The 20056-nt window shown below is 41.6% G+C and overlaps 1 protein-coding gene across 1 annotated transcript in view; it reads left to right on the top strand.

Moving 5' to 3' along the window:
- REEP5 (receptor accessory protein 5) overlaps positions 1-20056 on the top strand; it is a 48695-nt gene that overhangs the window by 6858 nt on the left and 21781 nt on the right. Inside the window, exon 3 of the mRNA XM_018053749.1 lies at positions 19788-19926. Coding sequence (XP_017909238.1) covers positions 19788-19926 — 139 coding nt within the window. The remainder of the gene's footprint in view (positions 1-19787; positions 19927-20056) is intronic.

The raw sequence follows: 20056 nt of genomic DNA, 5'->3' as shown, positions 1-20056 counted from the left end.
TGTGCACACCCAGATGGCACACTGCATCGGGTCTTCTGAGCAAATGCAGCTTGCCTTCAGTTCTTTGTCAGGAGGCAGCACATCTCAGGGAGGGGAGATGTTTGGGGATCATCTGTATGAAGTCTTATCCTTCTCCATCAGAGGGCAGACAAACTGAAAACCACAGTCACAGAAAACTAACCAATCTAATCACATTGACCACAGCCTTGTCTAACTCAGTGAAACTATGAGCCATGCTGTGTAGGGCCACCCAAGATGGACGGGTCATGGTGGAGAGTTCTGACAGAATATGGTCCACTGGAGAAGGGAATGGCAAACCACTTCAGTATTCTTGCCTCGAGAACCCCAGGAACAGTATGAAAAGGCAAAAAGATGAACTCCCCAGGTCAGTTGGTACCCAATATACTACTGGAGATAAGAGGAGAAATAACTTCAGAAATAATGGAGAGATGGAGCCAAAGCAAAAACAACACCCAGCTGTGGATGTGACCAGTGATAGAAGCAAGGTCCGATGCTGTAAAGAGCAGTATTGCATAGGAACCTGGAATGTCAGGTCCATGAACCAAGGCAAATTGGAAGTGATCAAACAGGAGATGGCAAGAGTGGACTTTAACGTTTTAGCAATCAGAGAACTAAAATGGACTGGGATGGGTGAATTTAACTCAGATGACCATGATATCTACTACTGTGGGCAAGAATCCCTTAGAAGAAATGTCATAGTCAACAAAAGAGTCCAAAATGCAGTACTTGGGTACAGTCTCAAAAACAAAGGCGTGATCTCTGTTCATTTCCATGGCAAACCATTCAATATCACGGTAATCCAAATCTATGCCCCAACCAGTAATGCTGAAGAAGCTGAAGTTGAACGGTTCTTTGAAGACCTACAAGACTTTCTAGAATTAACACCCAAAAAAACTGTCCATTTCACTATAAGGGACTGGAATGCAAAAGTAGGAAGTCAAGAAACACCCAGAGGAACAGGAAAATTTGGCCTTGGAGTACGGAATGAAGCAGGGCGAAGGCTAATAGTGTTTTGCCAAGAGAACACACTGATCATTGCAAACACCCTCTTGCAGCAGCACAAGAGAAGACTCTATGCATGGACATCACCAGATGGTCAACACCAAAATTAGACTGATTATATTCTTTGCATCCAAAGATGAAGAAGCTCTATACTGTCAGCAAAAACAAGACTGGGAGCTGACTGTGGCTCAAATCATGAACTCCTTATTACCAAATTCAGACTTAAATTGAAGAAAGTAGGGAAAACCACTAGACCATTCAAGTATGACCTAAATCAAATCCCTAACAGTTATACAGTGGAAGTGAGAAATAGATTTAAGGGATTTAAGGGGATCTAATAGATTTAAGGGATTTAATAGATCTGATAGACAGAGTGCCTGATGAACTGTGGCCTGATGTTTGTGACATTGTACAGGAGACAGGGATCAAGACTATACCCTAGAAAAAGAAATGCAAAAAAGCAAAATAGCTGTCTGAGGAGGCTTACAAATAGCTGTGAAAATAGAAGCGGAAAGCAAAGGAGAAAAGGAAAGATGTACCCATTTGAATGCAGAGTTCCAAAGAATAGCAAGGAGAGATAAGAAAGCCTTCTTCAGCTATCAATGCAAAGAAATAGAGGAAAACAATGACTGGGAAAGACTAGAGATGTCTTCAAGAAAATTAGAGATACCAAGGGAAAATTTCATGCAAAGATGGGCTCAATAAAGGACTGAAATGGTATGGAACTAACAGAGGCAGAAGATATTAAGGAGAGGTGGCAAGAATACACGGAAGAACTGTACAAAAAAGATATTCACGACCCAGATAATCATGATGTGATCACTCACCTAGAGCCAGACATCCTGGGATGTGAAGTCTAGTGGGCCTTAGGAGGCATCACTATGAACAAAGCTAGTGGAGGTGATGGAATTCCAGTTGAGCTATTTCAAATCCTAAAAGATGATGCTGTGAAAGTGTTGCACTCAATATGCCAGCAAATTTGGAAAACTCAGCAGTGGCCACAGGACTGGAAAAGGTCAGTTTTCATTTCCTTCCCTAAGAAAGGCAATACCAAAGAATGCTCAAACTACCGCACAATTGCACTCATCTCACACGCTAGTAAAGTAATGCTCAAAATTCTCCAAGTGAGTCTTCAACAGTATGTAAACCATGAACTTCCAGATGTTCAAGTGGATTTAGAAGAGGCAGAGGAACCAGAGATCAAATTGCCAACATCTGTGGGATCATCAAAAAAGCAAGAGAGTTCCAGAAAAACATCTATTTCTGCTTTATTGACTATGCCAAAGCCTTTGACTGTGTGGATCACAATCAACTGTGGAAAATTCTGAAAGAGGTGGGAATACCAGACCACCTGACCTGCCTCTTGAGAAATCTGTATGCAGGTCAGGAAGCAACAGTTAGAACTGGACATGGAACACCAGACTGGTTCCAAATAGGAAAAAGAGTACGTCAAGGCTGTATATTGTCACCCTGCTTATTTAACTTACATGCAGAGTACATCATGAGAAACGCTGGACTGGAGAAACACAAGCTGGAATCAAGATTGCCGGGAGAAATATCAATAACCTCAGATATACAGAAGACACCACCCTTATGGCAGAAAGTGAAGAAGAACTAAAGAACCTCTTGATGAAAGTGAAAGAGAAGAGTGAAAAAGTTGGCTTAAAGCTCAACATTCAGAAAACGAAGATCATGGCATCCGGTCCCATCACTTCATGGGAAATAGATGGGGAAACAGTGGAAACAGTGACAGACTTTATTTTGTGGGGCTCCAAAATCACTGCAGATGGTGATTGCAGCCATGAAATTAAAATACGCTTACTCCTTGGGAGAAAAATTATGACCAACCTAGACAGCATATTAAAAAGCAAAGACATTACTTTGCCAACAAAGTTCTGTCTAGTCGAAGGTGTGGTTTTTCCAGTTGTCGTGTAGGGATGTGAGAGTTGGACTATAAAGAAAGCTGAGCACCAAAGAATTGATACTTTTGTTCTGTGGTGTTGGAGAAGACTCTTGCGAGTCCCTTGGACTGCAAGAAGATCCAACCAGTCCATCCTAAAGGAGAGCAGTCCTGAATATTCATTGGAAGGACTGATGCTGAAGCTGAAAGTCCAGTCCTTTGGCCACCTCATGCGAAGAGCTGACTCATTTGAACAGACCCTGATGCTGGGAAAGATTGAAGGTGAGAGGAGAAGGGGACGACAGAGGATGAGATGGTTGGATGGCATCACTGACTCAATGGACATGAGTTTGAGTAAACTCTGGGTGTTGTTGATGGACAGGGAGGCCTGGCGTGCTGCAGTCCATGGGGTCGCAAAGAGTTGGACAGAACTGAGGGACTGAACTGAACCAAACTGTATGAAGTCAGATTGGAAAAGGGGATGGTGAAGGGGAATACAGTCAGAATAACTACCAGGGTTGTACTATAATCAATCACAAGTGAAAGCTGTAGTATCTTTGCAGACAGTACACAGCAGATAACACGAGGAAAGGTAGGCTAAAAAGGGTTGAAGTCTAGTTAGTTACAGTCTGCAGTGGCAGACTCCTGAACAGACGTCTGAACAGACTCCTCCCAGAGGGGAGTTTAGGAAGGTCGCCGTGGTGTGACTGACAGTTCTGAATCACTCTCTGTCTCACGAGAGCAAGTCTTCTGAACCAGAGCTAGGCTTCCCTAATGGTGCTAGAGGATGTGTATTTGTGGTTTTCTCATAGACTTATTAGTAAGGGATGTGCTTGTTTTCTTGTGTTTTTTATAGAACTTCCTTTTACATTCATGAGCACTTGGGAGCAGATATATTTTCCACTCAGCTGCTATGTCCCCATTACACCTGCTTTTCTCTCTGCAACTGTGTGTTCCTTGTTAGGAGAGCTGCAGGGCAGGGCGGCGCATGCCCACACTTTCCTTCTCTGGCCTACTGGGTACTTGGACCAGAAATACAACTGACAGTCTGTAAATGTGGCCTTAAGCACCACTGAGGTCGTAAAGTTTACGTTTGTCGGCCGTTTGCTGGTTGTTTTCACTTTGTATTATGGTTAGTATGACTGAGCTATTTTAAGATGAAGGAGTTACGGAGAAAACTGTAACACTAATAAATTATCCTATAGCCACCTGTGACTCTTTTATAGATAATTACAGCCAGTATTTTGGTTATGTTTTTGTTTTTTTCCTTTTGCCTGTGTCATAGAGAAAAAAAGGTTTTGAGGAGCAAATAAGATGAATGATTTGAATGAATTATTCATAATGTAGTTTCTGGGCTCTGAAGCAGTTGTGGAGGGAAGCTTCATTCCAGACTCTGTTCTGGAGTGTTCCTTGTGAACTTTAATGAACTGTTTTTTGGTCTCTTCATGGAGGCCCTGGAGATAAGATCTATTTGTTCTTCTGAGCTGCCTTCCTCTTCCCCCTGTCCCAGAGCTTTCTGTTTTTAGGACTTTGAATGAAGACTCCATTTCTCAAGTTAATATCCTTGAATAGTATTTAAAACAAGTATAGGGACTTTTCTGATGGTCCAGAGGCTAAGACTCCACACTCCCAATTCGGGGGGCCCAGATGCATTTCCTAGACAGGGAGGTAGATGCCACAGGCCATGACTGAAAGACCCTGCATGCTATAGCTAAAGACTGAAGCTCCCCTGTGCCACACTAAGAGCCAGGACAGCCAAATAGATAAAAAAATATTAAAAAATAAAATTAAACAAATATAAATATTTATGGGACACTTTACGATATTTAATGCCTATCAATAATATTACCAAGTAATCAATTTTGAGAATAAATCAGTATAGCAGAAGTTTAAAAATAGTTTCAAAAATTGCTAATGAAATTACCTTTCTAGCAGTTAAAATATAAGCAGAGGCTGCAGAAACCTATGTTGACTTCATACTAACACTCCCTGGTTCCTGGGAGTGGAGCTGTCATCTGTCCCTCTCACAAGGCTACTATATATATCCTACAACTTCTGCTGGTGGGGCCAGGTGACCTAGTGAAGGGATTACTTACATGGCATTGGTAACTCTAGATTGCTCTCTACATCTTGATGTGGCCCTCTTTCATCGGGAAAGGTCAGTTCAGGTTGTTCCTGCAGAGGTTGTAAGGGTGCGTGAGTGTAAGTTAAATTTTCCAGTACATACCTGACATAGACGTTATATTTACAGAGCCATCAGTTTCATCGGCAGAGGGCTGTCCCAGTAGAATTTGCATCTGCTGGTGTTTTCTGTTCGTTTATTGAAGTATAGTTGGTTTGCATTGCGACGTTAGTTTCTAGTGTACAGAAGGTGATTCAGTTTTACATATATATATATTTTTCCATTATGTATTATTACAAAATACTGAATATAATTCCCTGTGCGATATAGTAGGGCCTGGTTGTTTGCATCTGCTATTTTATTGCTTCAGCCATTCATCTTTTAATATTGCCTAGTGAACAGTCTAATGCTTTCTGTTGTGAATTATAAAATGTTAGCTAGAAGAGGTCTTAGAGATCAAGCTGCTGGAACTATAGCTACCTTTAACATATTTGGAAACTAAGGTGACAAAATCAAGTTTTATGACTTAGTTCATAAATCTGTTGAGGCAAATTCAGGTGTAGGGAAAGGGTGTCTGACTCCCCTGGCCTGCCCACTGCCAACATTCCTTATGCTTTATATTCAACCATTACTGACGCTTCCATTTTGCGTTAAAAAAATAGCAAACAATTGGTAGATATGATCACCATAATTAAACACCAACATATTTGACCACTAAAAGACTGCTTTTGGCTTTTTTATATTTCAACTTCCATTAGAGTTGTTTTATAGAGTCATGTTAATATACATTTGCCTGCAAATTTAGCTTATATTAAGCATTTCAGTAAGTCGGTCATTTTGTGCTATAGGGGAACACTATTAAAAATTGAAGGAGCATGGCATATTTTTTCGTTGTTCTTGTACAGTCATCTTAGAAGACAGTTTCTACATATTTACGAAGCAGATTTGCTGTAGTGATTGTATCCTTCTTTTGGGTAGGGAGGAGGATTGGGGATGATGCAAACAGTAAAGAAGCAAATTGTTCCTTTACTTCTTTACTTGTTTAGTTTTTTCTCTTTGTTTATCTCTTTCTCTGTTGCTGTTCTCTCTTATTTTGAAAGTACACCCACTCTGCAGCAGAAAACAAGTACTTTTCTGAGTGTCTATAGTTTCTGATCTTTATTTCCATGAAGAAAAATGTCTTCTTTCAGTTCAGTTCAGTTGCTCAGTCGCGTCCGACACTGTTTCCCCATCTGTTCCCCATGAAGTGGTGGGACCAGAGGCCATGATCTTTGTTTTCAGAAGCACTCCTATGCATAGTGGTCGCAGTGTGTGTATGCTGTTTGGAAAGGGTTCTCAACGTTCTGGTCCATATTCTTCATATTCATGCTTCAAATAATGTACCTTAAACTCTGGAATATTTGTTTTTAAATGTAACTTAACCACATTTGAAACAGAACAGAGCAAATGGACCAGAAGTAGACTCCTTTCTGTTCCTTACCAACAGCACATCTCAAAGCTTTTTATTGCTATAGGCCTTTTTTATGAATTTCTTTTTTTTATGCCCTGTCAGTCTGGAAATATAATCAACTTATTAAAATTAAAATCCTATTGATGAGTACAACTGGTTTCAGTAGTAAAGCCAGTGCTCTGAAGACATTTAATATTAATACTTAATTTTACATCATTTGGCTGCTGATGCAGCAATGTCTTCAGAGCACTGGCTTTACTACTGAAACCAGTTTAATATTAATACTTAATTTTACATCATTTGGCTAGTTTGAACTATAGTGACTAAGTTACATGTGAACCACATAGAGTCTGGGTAGTGTGTACCCAAGTTTCTTTCGTGTGAGTGATCAGAAGCATATTTAATGCACCTGATAATTACTAGTTGAATTAACCCTTGGGCAAATAGATTAACTTTTATAATATTCAGTTTTCTCTATGTAAAAGGAGGGGATAATTTAAGTTAAACACTAACAGAATCAACATTTTAGGAACTGCTTAATTAAGGGTGGTTACTTTTAATTAACCACCCTTATGGCAGAAAGTGAAGAGGAGCTAAAAAGCCTCATGATGAAAGTGAAAGAGGAGAGTGAAAAAGTTGGCTTAACACTCAACATTCAGAAAACTAAGATCATGGCATCTGGTCCCATCACTTCATGGGAAATAGGTGGAGAAACAGTGGAAACAGTGTCAGGCTTTATTTTTTTTGGCTCCAAAATCACTGCAGATGGTGATTGCAGCCATGAAATTAAAAGACGCTTACTCCTTGGAAGAAAAGTTATGACCAGCCTAGACAGCATATTGAAAAGCAGAGACAGTACTTTGCCGACTAAGGTCCATCTAGTCAAGGCTATAGTTTTTCCAGTGGTAATGTATAGATGTGAGAGTTGGACTGTGAAGAAAGCTGAGAGCCGGAGAACTGATGCTTTTGAACTGTGGTGTTGGAGAAGACTCTTGAAGAGTCCCTTGGACTGCAAGGAGGTCCACCAGTCCATTTTAAAGGAGATCAGTCCTCGGTGTTCAGTTGGAAGGACTGATGCTGAGCCTGAAACTCCAATACCTTGGCCCCATCATGTGAAGAGTTAACTGATTAGAAAAGACCCTGATGCTGGGAGGGATTGGGGGCAGGAGGAGAAGGGGACGACAGAGGATGAGATGGTTGGATGGCATCACTGGCTCAATGGACATGAGTTTGAGTAAACTCTGGGAGTTGGTGATGGACAAGGAGGCCTGGCGTGCTGCGATTCATGGAGTCGCAAAGAGTCGGACACGACTGAGCGACTGAACTGAACTGAACTGAACTTTTAATTAACATACAGGGGAAAACTGACTTAATCATAGTCATGGTTCTCTTACTCATGTTATTGAACTTAAATGATTAAGGAAAAACCTCTTAAGTAGTATTTTACCTTATTTTTTCTACTTATTGTTTTTTGTTTCTTATCTTATTTTTTCCTGTACTTAGATATCAGCAGCTTAAGACATCATTGTTTAAGGAGCAATAAGGTACAATAAAGTTTTGTTTTTCCAAGTTATAAATATGTGTTATGGCTAGTGGTTTTCTTCTGTTTTGGTACAGTAGTATACTTGTTCCTAAGCACTGGGCATAATTTTTACTAACAGTCTTAAAATATTATATCTATTTTTTACTTTGTTTTGCTTCCATTGACATTTCTAGTTTGTCTTAACTCATTCATTGGACCTTCCCCCAAGCACACCTGTGCTGCTTACTTAAGAATGGAACTATCATTTGACTGTTTTTGATTTGCGGTCCTGCAGCGTCACTGTTTTGGCCCCAGAGCTCAGTACAGTGTCATGCATGGTCCGTGCTCCACGTACGCTTGCATTTGAACAGGTCTGTCACTGATACTGATGGTGGATCAACTAGACAGGGACTCTCTGGCCATTTTACCACCAAGAATTGAGTGGAGAAAAGTAACGCTGGTTTGGTTTGGTTTGGTTTGTACTGATGGTAAAGAATCTTATGTATTTTTTCATTGCCTTTTTATCTTAAGAAAAATTACAACAAAGAAGATTAAGCCAGACAGTCTTATTCCCTCTTAGAAGTTACCTTTAAAATAGCTTGTTTGACATATAGGACATAGGAATAAATAATTGCAAAATGGCTTAACTAGCTTTATTTGTCATCTATATTGTCATCTGTAGTATTTATTTGTCATCTGTATTATGCTTCCCCTTCATCGTGGACATAGGTGTATATAATACTAAATATAATGTGCACACAGCTTATACTCCATACTGTTGTAGAAAATGGACATTTTTAACTTAATGACTTGAATGTATTGAAATACTCATTAACCAGGAATAAACTTTGAGTCTGAAAAAGTTATTATAGTGTAAAAAATGCTTAACTTGCAGGGGCTAGCTGGATAGCTCAAACAGTGAAGAATCTGCCTGCAGTGTGGGAGACCTGGGTTCGACCCCTGGGTTGGGAAGATCCCCTGGAGAAGGGCATGGCAACCCACTGCAGTATTCTTGCCTGGAGAATTCCATGGACAGAGGAGCCTGGTGGGCTACAGTCCATGCGATCTCAGAGAGTTGGGCACAGCTGAGTGACTTTCAATTTCACATCAACTGTCTTTAGCTTACATGATTTCTTTCTAATGAAGTACTTAGGGAATTTACAGTTTACTCATGTCTGTGGGTCACAGAACACTTAGATTCTCTGAATGCTGACTCTTAATTTGGAGGGAGAAAATGCTGATAGACCGTATCTACTCGAACTTTGTTTTTTTTACCTCTGTTCAGTGCTGTACTTTGGCTGGTTTTGGTTCATGATCTTACTTTTAGGAAGCAGCAGCAAAGAAACAGATGATGCGACACGGTGGAGGCAGCCAGTTCAGCCACTGGGGCTGGGTAGTCCGGATGAGGGCTGGCCAGTGATTCCATCTCTGCCAGTGCCAGTTCAATACCAGTGTCAAGACTTTCGGCCAGTCTCCATGTAGACCTGAAAAATGTTTTAAGCAGTGTCCAGGTTTATTACATTGACCTGCAAATAGGATTTTTGGATTTCACCCAACCCTTTACTTTCTGTAGCGTTTTGGATTAGGAGAGTGAAGTACTATTAAAATCCATGAGTAATTCTCTAATCTCTTCTTTCCTATATTAACAATGCTATTAATCCCTTAAGCTCTGCTTAGCCAGAAGGACTGGAGTGTTCTTATTGCTTTCTTTTCTTTTTAATCCTTTGCCTCCTATGATAAGAATAAATGATCACCATATTATAATTACTACCTAATAAAGTAATATTTCTGAGTGCCTACCCTGTTTAAGTGCTTAATATGTATTAACTAAGTTAATCTTCATAGCAACACAATGAGGTTTATCATCCCTACTTGACAGATGAGCTCACTAGGGCCCAGAAAAACTCGCCCAAGTTCATGTACCTAGTAAGTGGTAACACCGGGATACAAAGCTATAACCTAAGAATAGTAAAATAATGTAAAGACAGATGAGCATTGGGAAGAAATGAAGGGGAAAGCCTGGCTATTTCATAATTCAGTGTAATTAATCATCTTTTGCTAGTTTGCTTTGTATAGTAGGAAATTCACTTCAGTTTAGTTTGGTTGCACAGTTGTGTCCAACTCTTTGCCATCCCATGGACAGCAGCACACCAGGCCTCCCTGTGCATCACTAACTCCTAGAGTTTATTCAAACTCATGTCCATTGAGTTGGTGATCCCATCCAACCATCTCATCTTCTGTCGTCCCCTTCTCCTCCTGCCTTCAGTCTTTCCCAGCATCAGGGTCTTTTCCAATGAGTCAATTCTATGCATCAGTGGCCAAAGTATTGGAGTTTCAGCTTCAGCATCACTCCTTCCAATGAATATTCAGGACTGATTTCCTTTAGGATGGACTGGTTGGATCTCCTTGCAGTCCAAGGGACTCTCCAAGAGTCTTCAACACCATAGTTCAAAAGCATCAATTCTTTCGTGCTCAACTTTCTTTATAGTCCAATTCTCACGTCCATACATAACCACTGGAAAAACCATAGCTTTGACTAGACGGACCTTTGTTGGCAAAGTAATGTCTTTGCTTTTTAATATGCTGTCTAGGTTGGTCATAACTTTTCTTCCAAGAAGCAAGCGTCTTTTAATTTCATGGCTGGAATCACCATCTGCAATGATTTTGGAGCCCCCCAAAATAAAGTCTTTCACAGTTTCCATTGTTTCCCCACCTATTTGCCATGAAGTGATGGGACCAGATGCCATGATCTTAGTTTTCTGAATGTTGAAGTTTAAGCCAACTATTTCACTCTTCTCTTTCACTTTCATCAAGAGGCTCTTTAGGTCTTCTTTGCTTTCTACCATAAGGGTGGTGTCATCTGCATATCTGAGGTTATTGATATTTCTCCCGGCAATCTTGATTCCAGCTTGTGCTTCTTCCAGTCCAGTGTTTCTCATGATGTACTCTGCATATAAGTTAAATAAGCAGGGTGACAGTATACAGCCTTGATGTACTCCTTTTCCTATTTGGAACCAGTCTGGTGTTCCATGTCCAGTTCTAACTGTTGCTTCCTCACCTGCATATAGGTTTCTCAAGAGGCAGGTCAGGTGGTCTGGTATTCCCATCTCTTTCAGAATTTTCCACAGTTTGTTGTGACCCACATAGTTGAAGGCTTTGGCATAGTCAATAAAGCAGAAATAGATGTTTTTCTAGAACTCTCTTGCTTTTTTGATGATGCCGCGGATGTTGGCAATTTGATCTCTGATTCCTCTGCCTTTTCTAAATCCAGCTTGAACATCTGGAATTTCATGGCTAACTTACTGCTGAAGCCTGTGTTGGAGAATTTTGAGCATTATTTTACTAGCGTGTGAGATGAGTGCAATTGTGTGGTAGTTTGAGCATTCTTTGACATTGCCTTTCTTAGGGATTGGAATGAAAAGGGACCTTTTCAGTCCTGTGGCCACTGCTGAATTTTCCAAATTTGCTGGCATACTGAGTGCAGCACTTTCACAGCATCATCTTTTAGGATTTGAAATAGCTCAACTGGAATTCCATCACCTCCACTAGCTTTGTTCATAGTGAGGCTTCCTAAGGCCCACTAGACTTCACATTCCAGGATGTCTGGCTCTAGGCGAGTGATCACACCATCATGGTTATCTGGGTCATGAAGATCTTTAGTGTATAATTCTTCTGTGTGTTCTTGCCACCTCTCCTTAATATCTTCTGCTTTTGTTAGGTCCATACCATTTGTGTCCTTTATTGAGCCCATCTTTGCATGAAATTTTCCCTTGGTATCTCTAATTTTCTTGACGAGATCTCTAGTCTTTCCCATTCTATTATTTTCCTCTTTTTTATGCACTGATCACTGAGGTAGGCTTTCTTATTTCTCTGTGCTATTCTTTGGTATTCTGCATTCAAATGGGTATATCTTTCCTTTTCTCCTTTGCCTCTTGCTTCTCTTCTTTTCACAGCTATTTGTAAGACCTCCTCAGACAACCGTTTTGCCATTTAGCATTTCTTTTTCTAGGAAATTAGAATGAGGAGGAAATTCAGTTCAGTTCATTTCAGTCGCTCAGTCGTGACTGACTCTTTGCGACCCCATGAATCACAGCACGCCAGGCCTCCCTGTCCATCACCAACTCCCAGAGTTCACTCAAACTCACTTCCATTGAGTCAGTGATGCCATCCAGCCATCTCATCATCTGTTGTCCCCTTCTCCTCCTGCTCCCAATCCTTCCCAGCCCAGAGTCTTTTCCAATGAGTCAACTCTTCTCATGAGGTGGCCAAAGTACTGGAGTTTCAGCCTCAGCATCGTTCCTTCCAAAGAACACCCAGGACTGATCTCCTTTAGAATGGACTGGTTGGATCTCCTGGCAGTCCAAGGGAGTCTTCAAGAGTCTTCTCCAACACCACAGTTCAAAAGCATCAATTCTTCAGCGCTCAGCTTTCTTCACAGTCCAACTCTCACATCCATACATGACCACTGGAAAAACCATAGCCTTGACTAGATGGACCTTTGTTGGCAAAGTAATGTCTCTGCTTTTGAATATGCTATCTAGGTTGGTCATGAGGAGGATATTAGAATGAGTCAATTCATATGATGGGTGGTGTGACTTTCTTTTCTCCCTCTGTGTCATTCTATGTATTGTGAAAAAAAGTGTCCTTTTGCTCAGTTGTGTCCGCTCTTTTGTGACCCCATGGACTGTAGCCCACCAGGCTCCTCTGTCCATGGGATTCTCCAGGGAAGAATACTGGAGTGGGTAGTCATTCCCTTCTCCAGGGGATCTTCCTGACCCAGGAATCAAGCCTGTGTCTCCTTCAAGAAGGCAGATTCTTAACTGTCTGAGCCATCTGTGTGGAGTGAAGTACTTTGAATGCCCTAAAACACAATAGCTTGTGTCCGATCATTGTTAGGGAAGTTTGTTTGTTAGAAAATCATGAGCAGTTTTCTCAAGAGAGACATTAAGTGAATGTGTCTGCTGTTCACTTCAGCGTTTTAACAAGGCCCTGAAGAGACCTAGTCTCATAGGAGACCGCAGTTACGTATAGTCAGGTGCCCTGTGTTTTTCCCCCCAGATAGAAATATTTGTCCTCACTTTTGTTATTAAAAATAGTACATGCTGTATATGTATGACTGATGCTCTTTGCTATACACCTGAAACTTACATTGTAAGTCACGTATAGAAAAAATTTTTAAAAGATGCTAGTATATTCTCACAAATATAGAGAATAAACTCGTTGTTACCAGTGAGGAGAGGGGAGGGGGTAGGGGCAATATAGGGCTAGGCAATTAAGAGGTATAACTGTTAAGTATAAAATAAGCTACAGGAATATATTGTACAATGCCAAATATAGCTAATATTTTATAATAGCTATAAATGGAATATAACCTTTAAAAATTGTGATTATACTGTACACCTGTAACTTATATAATATTGTACACCAGTCGTGCTTCAATTTAAAAAAGATAGTACATGCTCATTGAAAGATCTTAAAAAAACAAAATTCTACGATCCCAATACTGAGGATTAACTGTATTCAACTTGAAAAAAGTATTTCTAAATGCCATTCTTGGTCTATAAACACAGATAGTTTTCTTTTTTTCTTTTAAATACAAAATTAGTAATGTCTTTTTGACACTCAGCCCTGTATCTTAGACATCTGTCCCTGTTAAAGAATATCCTTTTAAAGGCTTCAGAAATATTTCACTGTATGGATATACCCAAATTTATTTAAACAGTCCATCCTGCCCTTAAAAAGATGTATAAACACACGGTTCTGTAATTTCTTCTGCTATAATCTTTGAGTTGAAAGTCATTTAAATATCACTCTTTCCTCTCTGAAGTTCATTTTTGTGTCTGTAAAATGTAGAACTTGAACTAGAACTTTAAGACATCTTCCAATTCAACAGTCTACAATTTCTAACTCTGCTCAGTGAATTTTTAGGCCTGCTTGCCAACCATCTTCCACACTGCAGGCCCGTTTCCTGCTCACCCAGGCCTTGCTTCCTTTTGCTGCCTGCGTGAGGGAGGTGGATCTATGCCCCTGACCCGTGCCCCTGGAGCAGGAGGCCCAGCACCAAGTTTAGGTGGCCATGACCGTGGGCAGGACCCGGGAGTAGTGCTGAGCCCACGGTTGCTGCTGGCTCTGCCGTTTGAGGTGACGTGGCCTGGAGAGAGCGGGGCCCAGGGCTCTGAGAGCACAGGGGAACTGTCGCCAGCCACTGGGGCGACAGTCCCCGAGTCCCTCTAGGATCGAGCTTTTCTCCTCTCCTGGCTTCTTATCCGTTGCTGGAAAGGGGTCGCCTACCCTCTGGCCATAGCTTTTTGGAACTGAGTCAGTCATTTTGCTTTTCTGTCTTAGAAATGATATGACCAAGTGGTACTGGCACTGGATCTTGAAGCTTGTGGTTCTGAAACTTAGCTGTGTGTTCGAATCACCTGCATACGTTTCTAAAAGCACGTACTTGGGCCTGTTGGAGAGCTTGAGCCACTAGGTCTGAAGGACCTGCTGTATATAGTTTTTATATATTTATACACTATAAAAATGTAGTGTATACATTGTTTAACTGTCCCTGAGGTGATTGTGGATCATCATCTAAGTCTGAGAACCGGTGGTCTAGGGCACCAGCTTGGAACACCAACTTGAACATCCCGTCCGCTTCTAATGGTCCTCCACCTCAAGGAAGCAGGATGAATGGCCCTTCAGGAATCTGGATGTTGAGACCTTTCCCCGTGTTAGTCTGCTCTGTGCCCAAGTTGACCTCTCCAAGCCTTGATTTTCTCCAATAGAGGACTCTTGTGCCTTCCAAAAGTCAGATTATGAACTTTTCTGTATCTGTATGAATGAAACTAACATTTACTAACTGCCCACTTAGTACCAGACACTTTGCTATAAGTGCTGTGCAAGCGGGTAGTGAGTAGTTCTCCCAACTAGGAAAACAACTTGGGATAAAGAGACAGACACAGGCTTTGTGGGAGCACACCTCTAGGTCCCCTGCTGATGTGGATTTTCTTCCCTAAGCCTCAGTTTCTTTCTCTCAAAAATGAGAATAACATTACCTGTTACATAGGCTATTCTGAAGGTTAAGTTAAATAATTATTAAGTTCCTATCCTTCCCATTTTTTATCTTTGCCCCTTTAGCTGAAGACCAAAAACTACAAATGGCCTGAGGATAGAGTTGCATCTTAGGATTTCTTGAATCCTGTATGTTGCCTGGAAGGTTGATAAATCTTCATTCTGATACAAGCTAAAATACTGTTTGCTGCTAAGTCACTTCAGTCGTGTCCGACTCTGTGCAACCCCACAGACGGCAGCCCACCAGGCTCCGCCATCCCCTGGGATTCTCCAGGCAAGAACAATGGAGTGGGTTGCCATTTCCTTCTCCAGTGCATGAAAGTGAAAAGTGAGAGTGAAGTCACTCAGTAGTGTCTGACTCTTTGCGACCCCATGGATTGCTCCTCCGTCCATGGGATTTTCCAAGAGTACTGTTTAGCAAATGTAAATAAAAGGCAGCAGAGTGGTCAAAGATGCAAAGGGCCCAATTCCAAAGGCTTCTCCATATCAACAGGCAACTCTCAGATAATAGCAGAGGATCCGAGTGTGTGTGTCCTCAGTCACGCCCTACTCTTTGTGACCCCACGGACTGTAGCCCGCCAAGCTGCCCTGTCCGTGAACTTTTCCAGGTAAGAGTACTGGCATGGGTTGCCGTGTCCTACTCCAGGGAATCCACCCAAGGATCCAACTTGCATCTCTCGCATCTCCTATGTTGGCAGGAGGGTTCTTTACCACTATACCTGGGAAGCCCGAGAGGCTTCAACTCAGTTCTGACACTGTCTACCCAGAGACAGAATCAAACTACAAAGCTAAAAGGCTCAGCCCAACAAGACCTCCTCACGTTTGAAGCACCTGTAACAAGCCTCGGTTGTTAGTCTGTGCTTCTGACCAACTGGCTGTCAACTAGAGGTTCCTGCATCCCCTCTTTAGGTTTAATTAGAATGACTCACAGAACTCACTAGATGACCAATCTATTATAAAAGGATTAGAGGAAACAAATCAATAGCCAGATGAAGAGATACATAGGGCACTGTTTATTTTTCGGTTTCTTAATCTGTGGACTAACATTTTAAAAATAATTATGGTCTTTCCAAGGCAATAGAAGCAAAAGCAAAAATAAACAAGTGGGACCTAATCAAACTTATAAGCTTTTGCACAGCAAAGGAAAACATAACCAAAATGAAAAGATAGCCTACAGAATAGGAGAAAAGATTTGCAAACAACGTGACTGATAAGGAATTAATTTCCAAAATATACAAACAGCCCATAAAACTCAGTAACAAAAAACCCAAATAACCCAATCAAAAAATCGGCAGAAGACCTAAACAGACATTTCTCCAAAAAAGACATACAGTTGGCCAATAGGCACATGAAAGGATGCTCAATATGCTAATATTAGAGAAATGCAAATCAAAACTACAATGAGGTACCAGCTCACTTTGGTCAGAAAGGCCATCATTAAGAAGTCTAGAGGGCTTCCCTGGCAGTCCAGTAGTTAGGAATCTGCTATGCAAGGGACACTGGTCTGATTCCTAGTCCGGGAAGATCCCACAGGCCGCAGAGCAGCTAAGCCCACGCGCCACAACTACTGAGCCTGCGCTCTACAGCCCGTGAGCTGCAGCGGCTGAGCCCACGCACTGCAACTGCTGAGGCCTAGAGCCTGCTCTGCAGCAAGAGAAACCGCTGCAGTGAGAAGCCTGTGCGCCACAATGAAGCATATACCCCGCTGGCGGCAGCGAGAGAAAGCCCCGGTGAAGCAAGGAAGACCCACCACAGCCTAAATAAATAAGTAAATCAGCGTACAAATCTGGTAAAAAGAAAAAGTCCTACAGTGTTGTTGGGAATGGAAATTGGTGCAGCCATTGTCTAAAACAGTATGGAGATTCCTTAAAAAACTAAAAATAGAGTTGCCATGTGATCCAGTAATCCCACTTTTAGGCATTTATCTAGATAAAACCCTAACTGGAAAAGATATGTGTCCAATATTTTTAGCAGCATTATTTACAATAGCCAAGACATGGAAGCAGCCTAAATGTCCATCAACAGATGAATGGATAAAGACGATGTGCTCCATATGTGCAATAGAATATTGCTCAGTCATAAAAGAACGAAACGATGCCCTTTGCAGCAACATAGACGGACTTAGAGATGATCATACGAAGTGACGTCAGACAGAGAAAGACAGACACCATATGCTAACCCTCCATGTGGGATTTAAAATATAGCACAAATGAACTTAGGCTCACAGAGGACAGACTGGTTGCCGAGGGTGGGGGGTGGGGCTAGGGGTAATTAGATTAAATTAGGGATTTGGGATTAGCAAATACAAACTGTTATATATAAAATACATAAACAGCAAGGTCCTACTGTATCACACAAGGGACTATCTTCAATATTTTATAATAAACTACCTATATAACGGGGCTTCCCTCATAGCTCAGTTGGTAAAGAATCCACCAGCAGTGCAGAAGACCCAGACTCAATTCCTGGGTCGGGAAGATCTTCTGGAGGAGGGATAGGCTACCCACTCCAGTATTCTTGGGCTTCCCTTGTGGCTCAGCTGGTAAAGAATCTGCCCACAATGAGGGAGACCTGGGTTCAGTCCCTGGTTTGGGAAGATCTACTGGAGAAGGGAAAGGCTACCTGCTCCAGTATTCTGGCCTGGAGAATTCTGTGGACTGTATAGTCCATGGGGTTGCAAAGAGTCGGACATGACTATCAATCTGTCAATATAATATCTATCATATCTATCAATGTAATAGAAAAAGACACACACACATATATAACTGAGTCACTTTGCTGTACACCAGAAAGTAACACAACACTGTAAATCAACTATGCTGCTGCTGCTGCTAAGTCGCTTCAGTCGTGTCCGACTCTGTGCGACCCCAGAGACGGCAGCCCACCAGGCTCCCCCGTCCCTGGGCTTCTCCAGGCAAGAACGCTGGAGTGGGTTGCCATTTTCCCTTACTTCAGTAAAAAAAAGTATTAATGACACAGAATGGAACTAAAAATACCAGTGGTTTTGTAAATGTTTGTTGCCCCTTTGTCCAGGGTAAGGTGTATAAGAAACAAATTTTCATGATACTTAGTAATTGTTAAAGATGCACTTAAATGTAAATAGATAAACCACGCGTGCTTGTGCTGCATCGCTTCGGTCCTGTCTGACTTGCAGCCCTACGGACTGTAGCCTATCAGGGTCCTCTGTCTATGGGATCCTGCAGGCAAGAATGCTGGAGTGGGCTGCCATGCCTTCCCCCAAGGGATCTTCCCCAGATAAACTATATTCTGTGCCAAATAAAGCATAGCAGGAATAAAAAAACCTTCCATGTAATGGATGTACATTTATTAGCGCTTTGGTTCACATGCTTGCCTACTTTTTCCTTTGGCTTCTATTACATCAGCTAATTTCTACCTGAGGAAAGCTAAAACACAGACACAGTCTACATGTGACAAGCCATTATTTCATAATTAGCTCTCTTCAGTTTATTTTGTGATTCTGTATTTACTCTTGATGTTCAAAGCACATTCACATCATCACCCTCTCCTTGCCTTTTCCTCATGTCATTAGCAGTCATTTCAGTCAGCTATAATTTTTCCCCACTTGGTCATTTTCTTAAAACACACATGTAGGCAGGCACACATACACCCATGGCTGCCTCTGGTTAATTCAGAGGCTTTTTTAGGGGATGATTCAGCATGATTCATCAGACTGTTTCTTTGGCGAACCCCTGTTACCAAGTAGTCAGTGTATTTTCAGTAGTTAACTCATTGCATAAGCTAAGCAAGATTCATATTTCTTCTAGTTTACTGATGCAGTCCAGCTCAGTTACGATAAATATCCAGACATGTCAGGATAGGATAAAATATTATGGAACTGGGTCTTAGAATGAAGGGATTTTTAGGACTAGAAGAAATTCCTGATTGAGAAGTAAAAGAAGGTTATTCTAAATTTAGTTCTATTTATTTACAGAATGAATTTTGTTAAGAAGTAGTTGATAACTGAGAAAGTCCTAGTGTTAACTGATAAGGGGAGGGAAGTTCACCGCCTGAGGATCACATGACGATAGAACCAATTTTAGTTTTCACAAAGTATGTTAGTTTTGTTACGAAGTATGTTATGAACTCTGGAAAACATTCTGGAACTATGTTTCCCAAGATATTGTTTATTGAAATGCCTACTCACTCATGATGTACTTCAGTTAAAGTGCAAAGAACTGGAGTGTGTGAGTGAATTCTTGATATGTCCCTAGCGGCAGGACCCCACTTGGAAATGGGGGTCATTCTAGTTTCCACTCATTAGTGCTGTCTCCTGGAGAAGGAAGTGGCAGCCCACGCCAGCGTTCTTGCCTGGAGAATCCCAGGGACGGGGCAGCCTGGTGGGCTGCCGTCTGTGGGGTCGCACAGAGTCGGACACGACTGAGGCGACTTGGCAGCAGCAGTGCTATTTCCTGGAGCTGTGGTGGAGGCTCAGGCAAGGTGGGGACTCATGGGACAACGGTACTGGCATCTCTGGTGACCAGAGGACTGGTAACGAGTAGTTATAATAGCTCGTCTTGATATTTCTACGTTGCCGTCTGTTTTCATGTTGAATTCACGCATCTGCTGTCATGGTACATATATTGCCGGAGTTTTTCAGTTGGTGTTGGAGGGCAGCGTGAAAGTATAATGATCGAAACTGTCTCCTTGAGATCTTACTGCATAATACACTTGCTTTTGTATTGCCTTTCAGAATGAAAGCCATAGAAAGCCCCAACAAAGAAGACGACACCCAGTGGCTGACCTACTGGGTAGTGTATGGTGTGTTCAGCATTGTCGAATTCTTCTCTGACCTCTTCCTGTCCTGGTTCCCCTTCTACTACATGTTGAAGGTACGTTGGCTCTTCCTGAACTGCCGTTGTTTTCTTTCATCTGTGTTTTAATTTTGCTCCCTACGACTAAAATAAACTCGATCTCAGGACCTGTATACAAGGAATAGGAACAGATGCTTGAATGTTAGAC

Source organism: Capra hircus, chromosome 10 (assembly GCF_001704415.2).
Source record: "Capra hircus breed San Clemente chromosome 10, ASM170441v1, whole genome shotgun sequence".
Classification (NCBI taxonomy): domain Eukaryota; kingdom Metazoa; phylum Chordata; class Mammalia; order Artiodactyla; family Bovidae; genus Capra; species Capra hircus.
The sequence above is the reverse complement of the archived record's forward strand: the minus strand, read 5'-3'. Positions and strand labels throughout refer to the sequence as shown.